Source organism: Pezoporus wallicus, unplaced genomic scaffold (assembly GCF_028554395.1).
Source record: "Pezoporus wallicus isolate ANWC-B61680 ecotype Strahan unplaced genomic scaffold, APGP_CSIRO_Pwel_v1 contig_3815, whole genome shotgun sequence".
NCBI classification, from domain to species: domain Eukaryota; kingdom Metazoa; phylum Chordata; class Aves; order Psittaciformes; family Psittacidae; genus Pezoporus; species Pezoporus wallicus.
The window spans coordinates 2926466-2938997 of NW_026637911.1; the positions used below are offsets into that span (position 1 = coordinate 2926466).

A 12532-nucleotide genomic window follows, 5' to 3' on the forward strand; every position below is an offset into this window, starting at 1 on the left:
CAGACAAAATTGCTTTTACCACCACAGATTCCACCCACATGAGATGTCAGCCACAGTCTGTGCAAACAGATACCTCTCACAGGGTGCTCTGGAAGGTGGCTTGGAGCATGTTATGCACTTATGACTAAACTGTTTACCACTACTGGAAAATCTACTATGTCCTACTTTACATTTCCAGCAAATTAGAGCAGTATTTTGAACCACCACACACCCAGATTTCCTTGAATGAAACCTCTTTTTCCATGCAGAGATTGTCTTTTGCTGGAACCATGGAGTTTGAGAGATTTATAAAGAATTGTAGGACATCAAGAAGCCCTAAATATTTGCGGAAGGAGCAGAAGGAACCCCAGCTCCAGCACAGGTCACCTCTTTGTTGCCTGTGTTCTGAACAGGGGTATGACAGCCCCAGGGACCACTGGCTTTCCTGAGCATGGCTGTGTCAAGACTCTTCAGACTGGCACTTTGGCAGACTGCAGGTGTGACAGTATTGCCACAGGTAATACTTGGGCTGTACCGCTGTTCGATTTTCTAACTCTACCTGGAAAACCTGTGGACACACACCACAAACCTGGAGCACACTGCTTCACATCTGCTTCATGCTGGCTGACAAATTATGGGGGACCTTTCAAACCTGCCTTAAAACCTATTCCTTACAATTGCACTGGAAACATCTAACTGAACGTACAAATAAAAAATACTTTAATATTCCTGCACAATAGAAGACAAATTGAGAAAGCAATGGAGACAGCTTGGCCTAACTTGCACACCACAGAAAACATAGCTTCATTTGGAGCTTTGTAGGTAACATGGTTCAGTGTTCACTTTACTGCTATTAATACTACAACCACTCTTACTTTATAAACCATGTTTCTAGAGCCTTGAAACTAAACCTAGTAAAACGAGATGATTTTGAGAAAGAAATGGTGAATTGAACAATCCAGAACATTTTAAAATAAGTCATTCTGATCCTTATTTTTATTGATTGAGGACTCATTTTACTGCCACTTAAAACCGCATAAAAGCACTGGCATTTCAGGAATTGTTTTTTCTCTAATATTTTAAGAAATTTTCTGCTTTCAGTAGTAGGTAAAATAGAAATGTACCTAATATTTGGTCCAAAACATATTGGTCACCTTCTTTTGTTTTCTTCTGCAAAGTGTATTTCCTAACACAGACAGCAAATCCTGCCAGGAAGATACAGCCTTGGATTGTCTGCTACCCTGACTTCCAGGACTGACAACAAATATTGCAAAATGAGACACTGTATATACAATTTCAGAAGCCTGTTATTCACAGCAAAAGTAAAGAAAGGTCTCTTAGATAACCTGAAAACCATCTTGGGGCCTTCTGAATAGCACAGTAAGTAAGAATTGTTCATCCTATGTACAGAAAAAGGCAGAGGCCATCTCATAAATTAGTATTCAGTTATGTGACTAATGACAGTTTTCAAGGGTATGAAGCTTTGCATAACATTTATGATGCAAAATATGCCTAATTCTGGCAGAATCTAAGTTTCAGGTAAACACATTTAGAATCTCAATTATGTCAATTTAACACTTGCTGTCGTGTTATTTCCTGACCTTTTAAAGAATAAACTGCTGTCACACCATTGGCTGCTCATCTTATTCCTGGGCTTCTCACCTCACCAAACCCCCTCTCAGCACTTCAGGTCAATGCTGCCAGGCCCATGCTCCTTGCTCAGGGAGTCCCAGCCCCTCTTTGCCAAAGCTCCCAAGCTCAACTCAGCTCAACCAGCCCTCCTGTCCTTGTCTCTGATGATACTCTTTCCAGCCACGCACTGTCTCTTCCAAACTGCTGCTTCTGCTTCTCAGTCAAACTCAGAATTCTCTAACCTAAAGAGCAGGAAGATCCAGTTCTCAGCTTCTCAGTTACCTTTGTAATCTGTTACCTCCACTTTTTCTTTCCCAAAGTACTGGTCACAGGGTTAGCATACTTGATGTACCAGCTTTGCACTCCCCTCTTCTTCCTAAACTTCCTCTTCTTGTCTGCTCACCCTTCCAAAGCCTCCTGATTCCAGTATGCCAGTCCTCAGCCTAGCTTATGACCCAAATTTCCCAGTCCAAGTATAGTTGCATTACTGTGCAGTATCTCAAGAATCTAGCTCTTCTTTTCTGCAGTTGAACCTTGTCTACAAAGCTTCTTCACCATGCCTCTGTACCTGAATGTTGTCTGGGTGCTCATCAGCTTTCTCTGCTCAGAGTTTCCCTTGCTCTCCATAGAGAGGAGGCAAGAACATTCCAAGGCAACAGTTTCTCAGGCCATTACCAAAAACATGCAGAAAAATAATGGTGTCTTGTCCCCTCCCTGAAAACAATCAGGTTGCATTCTTAAAAATCAAGGAAAAAATTACCTTAAAGCAGACAGCTACTGAAATAAGATCAGACCCAAATACTTAAAGTCACAGGCAGTCAGTAATACTTGGATGCTTTTCCCAGACCTCTGATTCCAGCAGCTTATCCATGTCTCTTTTGGAGTTGTGAAATTAAATTTTTTGTATGCATTTTGTATGCTTATGCACATTCCAAACCATATACATGTATCAATCTTTTTCATTTTGGAAATGAGCTTAAAAAAGGCAAACTTTCAGCCCTTTTAAGAGCATGTGACTGTAATTTTTCCTACATTTTCAGATACTTCAGTTCTCAGACTAGTCTCCTAAAACCAATGGCAGGGCCTTGCAAAATCTCAGATGTAATTCAGCAAACAGCTTCTCCTGCAGCTCAGGCCCAGGCTGCTCCTCACAGCTGAGCAGTTGTTAATATTTATTTGCAGAACCTGTGAAAAGATATGTGTACTCTATAAAGAAAGAGATGGAAAATGAATTCATCCTCCTCTTCTGGAGAACTCATTATTATTGCATCCAAATTCATGCTATAACGTTGCCACCTTTCACCACTCCAATGCCAAATATTTTATATTTAGCATTATATCTCAGGCCAAAAAGATTTTGTATGTTGCTTAAAAGGACAGCTGAGAAATTCTCAGGTTTAGGGAGTTTTTGAAGGGCAGAAAGCTAGAACTTTATCTACTGCCACAAAAGACGATAAAGACGTTTCCAGAAATACATTAGCAGTAAAAGAAGGTATAAGAAGAATATCCACCCTTTCTTGGATGTAGGGGGGAAAAACATAGTGATAAGGGCTGAGGAAAAGGCTGAGGTACATAATGCCTTCTTTGACTCAGTCTTTAACAGTAAGACCAGTTGTTCTCTGAGTACCAGCCTCCTAAAATGGAAGAGACAGCAGGATGAACCCTCCATAATCCAAGGGAGAATGGTCAGTGACCTGCTACACCACTTAAGACACACAAATCTATGGGGCCAAATGGGGATCCACCGCAGCAGTTCTGGCTAACTGAAAGCTAGTAAATGCGATGCCCATCTACAAGAAGGGCTGGAAGAAGGACCTGGCTTTTCAGTCTGACCTCAGTGCTGGGAAGATTACGAAGCAGATCATCTTGAGTGCCATCACATGTACAGGACAACCTGGTGACAAGGCACAGTCAGCATGGGTTTATGAAAGGCAGGTCCTGCTTGACTAACTTGATCTCCCTCTACGACAAGGTGACCCATTTAGTGGATGATGGAAATGATGTGGATGTTGTCTACCTAAACTTTAGTAAAGCCTTTGATACGCTTTAATCACAGCATTCTTCCTGGAGAAACTGGCTGCTCATAGCGTGGATGGGCATACTCTTCTGGGTAAAAACTGGCTGACTGGCTGAGCCCAAACACTGGTGGTGAATGGAGTTAAATCCAGTTGGTGGCTGGTCACAAGTGGTGTTCTCCAGGCTCAGTACAGGGGCCAGTTCTGTTTAATATCTTCATCAAGGTTCTAGACAAGGAGACAGAGTGCACCCTCAGTAAGTTTGCAGACAACACCACGCAGGGCAGGAGTATTGATGTGCTGGAGGGTCGGCTCTGCAGAGAGATCTGGACAGGCTGAATCAATGGGTTGAGGCCATTTGTATGAGGTTCGACACGGCTCAGTGCCAGGTCCTGCACTTGGGCCACAACAACCCATGCAGTGCTAGAGGCTTGGGGAAGAGTGGCTAGAAAACTGCTTGGCAGAAAAGGACTTCGGAGTGCTGATTGACAGAGCTGAACATGAGCCAGCTTGTGCCAATGTGGCCAAGAAGGCCAGTGGCATCCAGGCCTGGATCAGCAATAGTGCAGCCAGAAGGGCCAAGGAAGTGATCATCCTCCTGTACTGGGCACTGGTGAAGCCACACATCAAATCCTGTGTTCAATTCTGGGCTACTCACTATGAGAAAGACATTGAAATGCTGGAGAGTACCCAAAGAAGGTCAATGAAGCTGGTGAAGGGCCTAGAGCACAAGTCTCATGAGGAACAGCTGAGGGGACAGTGGTTGTTTAGCCTGGAGAAAAGGAGGCTCAGGTGAGACCTTATCAATTTCTACAACTACCTGGAAGGAGGCTTTATCAACATGGGTGTTGGTCTCTTCTCCCAAGTAAAAAGTGATAGGAAAAGAGATAATGGCCTTAAGTTGTGCCAGAGGAGATTTAGATTGAATATGAGGAAAAATTTCTCCACCAGAAGGATTTTCAAGCATTTGAACAGGCTGCCCAGGGAAGTGGTTGAGTCACCATCCACAGAGGCATTTAAAAGGTGTGTAGATGCGGCACTTAAAGACGTAGTTTTGTGGTGGACATGGCAGTGCTGGGTTAATGGTTGGACTCAATGATCTTAAAGGTCTTTTCCAGCTTAAACAGTTCTATTATTGGAAATGTGTAAGTTTTGTATATTATGTGTACAAAAAATATGTTTGTAGACTATATTTTCTATGCTGAATTTCATAAAATAAACGCTTTGTTACAACTTCCCATATATTCATTGGGTCTGTTTTCCTGAAGGCTGCTACTAAAAACAAAATCATTAACACTCAGAAGCTGATAGTTTTATTACTCATCAAGACTAAGGGGGTCAAGTTTTCACCACACTTCTTTCATGTAAGTGCATTTAACTGCTTTCACCTGTGTGTGAAATTTCCTTCCGTTATACACTACCATGCTCCTTATTTATCAGACCATGATTGCTGCTGTTGACATATGAAAATTCAGAGTTACCAACTCTAATTAATTATTTGCTTCAGAACCACTTTGATGGTAATATTAACAAAAATAGTAGGAAATTTTCTAAACCTATTCCACAAAAGCAGATGACCATTCATTAGTAAACATGCACTAGCATAACAATAACTGAAAACAGGTTATAACTACTGTACTTTAGACCAATAACATACATGAAGGTATGCAAATTAAATCTACTAATTTGATTGTTTAATCTGATGGTCTCCAATACTTTCATGCTTAATTCCTGTATTTCCACTGGGTAGTTTGGGAATCATTTCAATTAATCTTAGCTTTTCTTTCTGACAATGGAGTAACTCCAACACCATGAATCCTAAATAGCACTAAAACAAGAAGCACTGTAGCCCCACAGCAAAAAGAAACCTCCATCAGTCACTTTAAATTTGTTTAGAAACTCAAATGGGTTAACTTCATACACACAGGGTTTTTTGCAGATCAGATTCTCTTTAACCAGCAGCAGCCAGCATGAAAGTGGCATAACCTCTGTATCATGTGCTCTAGTTAATTCAACAGAAATACTGTCATGAACCCACACTTGATCCATATCAAATATGCACACATTGTGATCCAGGAGTACAAAAATCTGGTATTCATGGACACAAAACCACGGTCTTATATGACAGCCCAGCTTTAGATACTGTGCAGATTTAACTAACAGGTTTTTTCAATAGGTATGTTTTTCCTTCAGCATATATAATACTTCTAGTAGCTGTTATGTTCTTTTCCATGTAAATCATTAAATTTAGATTTAAGTCAATGAAACACAGAATCAGACGACAACTCCCCTCACAACAAACTCGAGTCACCTATGAAGCACTGTAGGTATGTCACTACAATCAATTCTTATAGGTAAAACATACAATGGAATGGAAACTAAACCACATCCATATTGAAACAGTCAAAAAGTTAGAAATCTTACCTTTTTCACTAACACTTTCACTTTCAATCTCTACGTCATCACAACTTGTATACTCCGGAGTGGATGCCAATTCTTCTTCAGAGCTACTTAATGAAACCTGGCGCATTTTACCTCCCTTTTTTGTTTTATGAGGCTTTGGTGGTGGAGGTCTGACAGATTCAGACTGGTCTGAGCTGAGTGAATCATTCCGTAACATGGTCTCCATCTTTTCACGTTTTGTTTTCCGTACAGCAGAATTGGGATCCAAATGGTGTTGTTTCCTTAATGAATCAGAACGCCTCATGTCTGGTCTATCCAAAGGAATTGGACTCCTCCTAGGTGTAGGAGGGCTATGATTTGTGGTCCTCTGACGACCGGGACTTGGTCCCTGAGCCTCTCGAGTTCTTTCCATAGAGTATGAACGCTGATTTTCCATGGCAGCCCTGCGCTCAGATACTGATCTTTGCCTGGATGGTCGTTCCATTCTCAGCATGGACATCCGAGAATCTTCCAACTCAGTATTTGCGAGTGAGACATCACTGTGTCTCCGTTCATGGCGTGCTCGGGACACTTCGGCATGGATACGCATTTGTTCCTCATATGGTTGTGGCTTGACAGGATAACGAGCCAAATTAGGATCACTTCGGTATCGTGCCTGGTATTCCTCTTCCCTCCGCTGCCTTTCATATTCTTCCCTGTTTTGTGCATCTTCCTCTTCTACCGAATACTCCTTGGAACGCCTGCGACTCCTTCTGTTCGAATCTCTATAATCACCCAGTTCAGGTTCTTCATATAACTGAGGCCCACGCTGTGACCGCCTATCTGAATAATCTGATGGTGACCTGGGCATCGCACTGTCTGATGTAGCATACTGTGGATATTCGTCTCGCTCGTCCCTTTGATCGTATCTTCTATTCTGTTCTCTTGATATTGATGGGCTTCTTTTCCTAAGGAAAGGAAGGAAGAGAATTTTGTCAATATTTCTTGTAACACAAATATGCAGTTAATGCTAATTAAATAATAAAATGATCATCTGATTAAAAAAAAAGTTCATTGCATTTCTTTGTGAATGCACTCATGTATTTTCAATACTAAACTAAAGAAAAAGTATGTCATGCTACAAATCTGCTTATGGTGCACAGTTTAAATCAAAAACAGCTTTAAAGGAAAAATGCTAATACAACATTATGAAATATAGAATACAAACACTTACTCTACTTTGTAGTTGTAACTGCTTTACAAGTACCAAAATTTTATAATCCTTTGTAATCATTTTATAGCAACTTGACTATAAACTTCTGTTTCATAGGGTTTTATAATCACCGTAGAAATTAAGTCTAGATGGACCATTCAGTTGGTTTGATCTTCTAGCAACCATTATGGCTTAACAACATACGTATCAGTTCCCACAGAACTATAATGTGTACCAAGGGCAGAGAACAGGACAAAGAAAGATCCAGTGGCAGCACTTATCTAAACCCAGTGAGCTCAGAAGACCTAAACTCAGAAAACAGAACATTCCTTGTGTTGCACAGAAGGGAAAGAGCTTCAAAATCCTGACCTCTGACTTGGCAAAAAAAATAAATAAATAAATTCTTCCCATGCCTTTAGGGATGGCAATATTATTAGTCCAGACATTTGATCAAGACAGACCAGCCAGATAGCAGACTGGAGTTCCTGTACCATATTAAGCATTGACTCTTTGTCATCAATGAAATCTAGCCATAAACAACTTCTGAGGTTTCAGAAAAAAGGTTAAAAAAAAAGAATTATCAGCAGATGTTCTTTCCTGACATTGACAAATGATTGACTGAAGCATGTCATTTTATTACATGCAATATTTTAATAGAGGATGTGTCTGGAATATATTATGAATATTATATGTTCTGGGTTTTTTAGATACAACGTTATTTGCTACTTGATTATAGGGGATCAGTTAAATAGGGAGTAGTGATTCATAGTGAAAAAACAAACTGGAATGTCAGATCCTGCCTTTATCAATCTTAAAAGGATAATGAGCATTTAAAATGCTACATCCGGATTCATACCTAGTTCTTCACCCGAGAGGGATCTGAAGGAGTTGCCTACATGAAACTGGAGCAAAGATCCCAGATGTGGATAAAAGAGACTTGGAGGCAGGCCTTCTCCGGGATAAGACAGATCAGCTTAAGCTTTAAGTAATGAAAATATGTATGTGAATCTATGTTTGTATTATCAGCCCTTTCCCCTTATATTTAGTTCTATCTTTAAGATCCCTTTGCAAATGGTTTTCTACCCTCACAGATAGCCAATGATCCTGAAGGGCAGCCTTACAGGCAACAACCAGAAGATCCTGCCTACTTTGGGAAGAACAGGAAAAAGGAGAGCAAAGACACAGCTCTGTTGCTGCCACAGTTTTCCTAGAAGGGATAAGGAAGGGAAAGGCTTCAACTTAGTAAAGGGAAAAGGAAAAACAGTCTCTCCTTGGAGCCCAGGAAAGTAGAAAGGGCTCTGCTTAGCTAGTAGGAGAGAAGAACGCTTTTCTCAGTCAGAAAGGAAATGCAGTCTCTGCTCAGCAGGGGAAAACCACCACTGCCTGAGCAGAGTGTGCGCAAGGGGGTGACTGGCAAATTGATATCCCATCTTAGGTACTGTACAGGGTCATTAAACTGTGCTTGAAAGATCTGGACCCAGTCTTGCCTTATAAATATTAAAGTACTTTATCCTCACAGCAGTAGCTACAAATAGAAAACTAATTCAATCTTGCAAAAATGCAACACTTCCTGTGAAGCATGACAAGTAATACAAGCATCGCTGGGATGCCTGCTCGATTATGGTGTAGCTAACATGTCCTGTCTGTCTTATTAAAGTGTCATGTTAGTACCAGAACAAGTCATGACCTCTGTAAGTTTAACAAAAACTCTGTGGATTCTGCTATGAAGGCCTGTAAGTTGAATCATTCTAATGTGATATGAAAAGAGTTTTGTTAAGTTTAAAACCAAAATAGCCAGGAACAGACAATTAGGACAACAGAACTACCAGAACCCAGTTAATTTGCATAGATGTTTTCATTAAGATAACAGAGATTAGATGTAGAAATGTTCTTTAAAGAAACTAAATACTTTTCATTTAAATACTTCAGCTGATGAAAAATATGCCACATCCCAAACTACATTGTTCCAATAGCAAATCACTCACATCACTGAAAATTTTCTGACACACCACCAACAAAAATGTGCTTAATTTCCCCTCACCAATTCTGACCCTATAGGCAAAATCTTTTATCTCCATGCAAATCCAACTGGAATAAATGGCACTCAACAGATCTGCATTCACCCAAGGATCTCATTGCAAGATTGAGACCTGTGCACATGGAATGTACACATACTCTACTGTTAATACACTGTGTATACTCAGTGTGTATTACATATGAATCAAGCCTGTCATTTTAAAAATACCTGCTACCAACACAGCTGTGCAATGCATGGTATACCTTTTAAACCAGTGCTATTAAATCACACTAAGAGGAACAGTACTTCTATGGCCAGTCACTACTATTAAAAATCTGCTCTTATTTTTAGATCACAAGCTAATTCTCAATCACCTTCATGAGCCTTTGTCTAATCCGTTTCTCATCATTAACTACCTGAAAGATACCTTTATAAAGGCCTTTCTTCCTGTACCTCCATCTAGATACACGATAGCAAACAACTGTCTTTCCAGGACTTTCCTGGAATATTAGACGTTAAGAGAACTTTAAATGCGTGTCAACAGCTGTGATATGCACCATCCAGCTGCCAGTTCAACTAAGCACTATATACCTGTCAGAAGGATTAACCTTTTTCAGAAAAGGTTACCACACCACTGAAAAACCCTCCCCTCTGTTGTGATGACTGCTTCTTTGAAGCAACAATAAATAAAATATTATGGCTAGAAAACTACAGAACCTGCACAAAAATCTTCATCAGGAACATTCTATGAAAATTATTTTTTCAGATCTAGCAACTGAGACTTATTTTCTACTAATTATCACTGATTTGTTTTTTTTTCAATTGTTATTTATCAATACATGACATTCAGTGTTTTAACACGCAATTTTACACTGATGGAAACTTATTTGCAATTCACTACAGACATCACCAGTATTATGAAAAAGTTCAGGTTGACTGTTCATAAAGCTAAATTATTCAACTACCCTACACTACAATAGGCAGTAAGTACTTAAATATTATATAGAAGAATATAAGGCAGCTATTTCACTTTGATAGCTCTGAATTCAGTAATGGAACTAAACAGCTTGAAAGCCTTTGATATACCTTTGTATTCTTCCTTGAGGAGAAAATACTATTTTGCTTTGATTTAGATTTTTTAAAAAACAACCCGTGTGTACTGAGAAAAATGAAATTTTCAAAGGCAAGTTTCCATCACATTTCAAAAGCACTGTAATATATAAAGTCAAAACTAGATCCCAGACCTTTCTTACTGCTGATCTTGTTCTCAGCCAATAAAAGACATGTTCAAACTGGAGAAAAGTTTCAAGAAAATCTCATTCTAAAGATATGTTCAAACATATGGGTACCTGAGTTCACCTACATTTACTTTGAAAATTTTCTATATAAGAAGTTTTGTGAGCCATCATAAACTACTTGAAACTGACCATTGGTCAGCTACTTGTAAGACCTAATAAAAATTACTAGACAATGCTTTAATATTGTGTTCATTGTTTCCTATAAATTAGCAAGGATTAACATTGACTGGAAAACCAGAACTAAAAATATTTCTCCTGCACATACAGTAATTTTGCTTAACTTTTTTTCAAAATGTGATCCTTTCAGTATGATAGGATAATTCAGAGTAAGTAAAAATTCACATTTCCCACTGGAACGCTGTCACAAAAGCCATGCAAGAGACATGGCTTCTAGTCAGAGACCTCACCAAATACACTGAGCACAGCTTTGACTACCCTTTAGTACATGTTTCCTGTCAGGAAAACAGCATTTGTTGGCCTGAGTGTAAGAATAGTTTTACTATTCTAAACTTTTATATTTCTATGTGTTGGATTCAGCAGACAGTCAGATACTTGTTTTGAAACAACAGTGACCGGGAGCAGATTAAACACCACCATGACACCTTGCAAAAACAGATTTTAGGCTGCAAGAACATGAGCTGAACAGGTGCCGGACCTTGCAGCCAAAACTGCCATGAGTGCAACTAACCCAGAATTTTGCTATGCAAAATTAAGATCTGGCTGCCTGTCTCAGGGCGGGTCCTACGCTCACTCTTAGGTACTCTGATGAAAGCATTTCCATAGACTTCCTTTGCCATACTGAAGAATCTGTAAAACATTTCCTTATTTTTTGGCAGTGTTTTTTAAGAGACTAGCTGGTATTGATTTAGCTGGTATTGATTTAACTCCTTTTATCATTCTTTGCTGATAACTTTTGTTTTTGCTGAGTCACATTGGGCATGAGAAATCATTCTGCACACTCTCCAAAGCAGCTATGGCTGCAGCTCATTGCAAAAAAAGAGATTCTTCTGACTGAAACAGTTCCAGTTTCTACCAAGACCTCTTTTTGCAGCTCTTCCATGCTGTCTAGTTTTATTTTATATAAATTTCTAATCAGTCTGCTCCCCTTTGCTTGTTTTTTTTACACACACACCCCCCCCCAGAAAAAAAAATGAACGTAAGCGACCAATGCACAATTTGCAAGTTAACTAATTTAAAAAGCCTACTATAATAAAAGGTTATTTCTTGACCAATATAGTTTTAAACAGGCTGCCCTGAAGTACATCTAACACTTAGATATCTAAGCAAATAACTAAAAAAAGTCCAAGACATTCATTCATTCCTCATTTCAGCCATGCCTTGCAAATTTTATTTTATAGAAGCCATATTTTGAACCGTTAAAATACCTTCCAGCTAAATATCTCCAAACAATAATGAATTAAGTTTACAATGATGATTATAAAATTTACTGAAGCATGACAGTGATCTGCAGATGTTGATCTCAATTAGATTTTATCTGAAAATATAATTCACTGACTGCAGGCTGATATCAACGGAATGAAAGGAAATCTGTAGTAACAAAACATTAACATAATTAAATTCACCACTGATAACAACTTTGCTTTGAACTTGACATGACTGAACAGACATAAAACAATACAATCACTTCAGAATCACATTTTTTCTGTACAAACAATTCAGCAGAAATTCAGCATTGCAGCTTTCAAGGGCTAATTTCAGTTCATGGGGGGAAAAGAGTTATAACATGGAAAAAGCAAGGAACTTCTTAACATAGCTGGTGATTTTAAGTATCCCTTGCTAATCTACAGATATTTAGGTAATGTGGTTGGTTTACCTTTTTTTATTACATCAAGAACATCACAGATAGATGGGAAAATGGGACTACCACTAGAAATGGTTTGTCCTCCTTTGAGTTTTCAGTAGCCCTTATATCTTATAATTTGATTTTAGAGAACTGCAAAGAGAGAAATAAAATAACCATACTTTAATCTTACTG

General features: G+C 39.0%; 1 protein-coding gene across 49 annotated transcripts in view; it reads right to left on the minus strand.

The window, feature by feature from the left end:
- The window catches only part of RIMS2 (regulating synaptic membrane exocytosis 2), a 455492-nt gene that overhangs the window by 263325 nt on the left and 179635 nt on the right, over window positions 1-12532 (minus strand). For all 49 annotated transcript variants that reach the window (XM_057408236.1, XM_057408231.1, XM_057408232.1 and 46 more), the window contains one exon: window positions 6051-6976. In XM_057408236.1, coding sequence (XP_057264219.1) covers window positions 6051-6976 — 926 coding nt within the window. The remainder of the gene's footprint in view (window positions 1-6050; window positions 6977-12532) is intronic.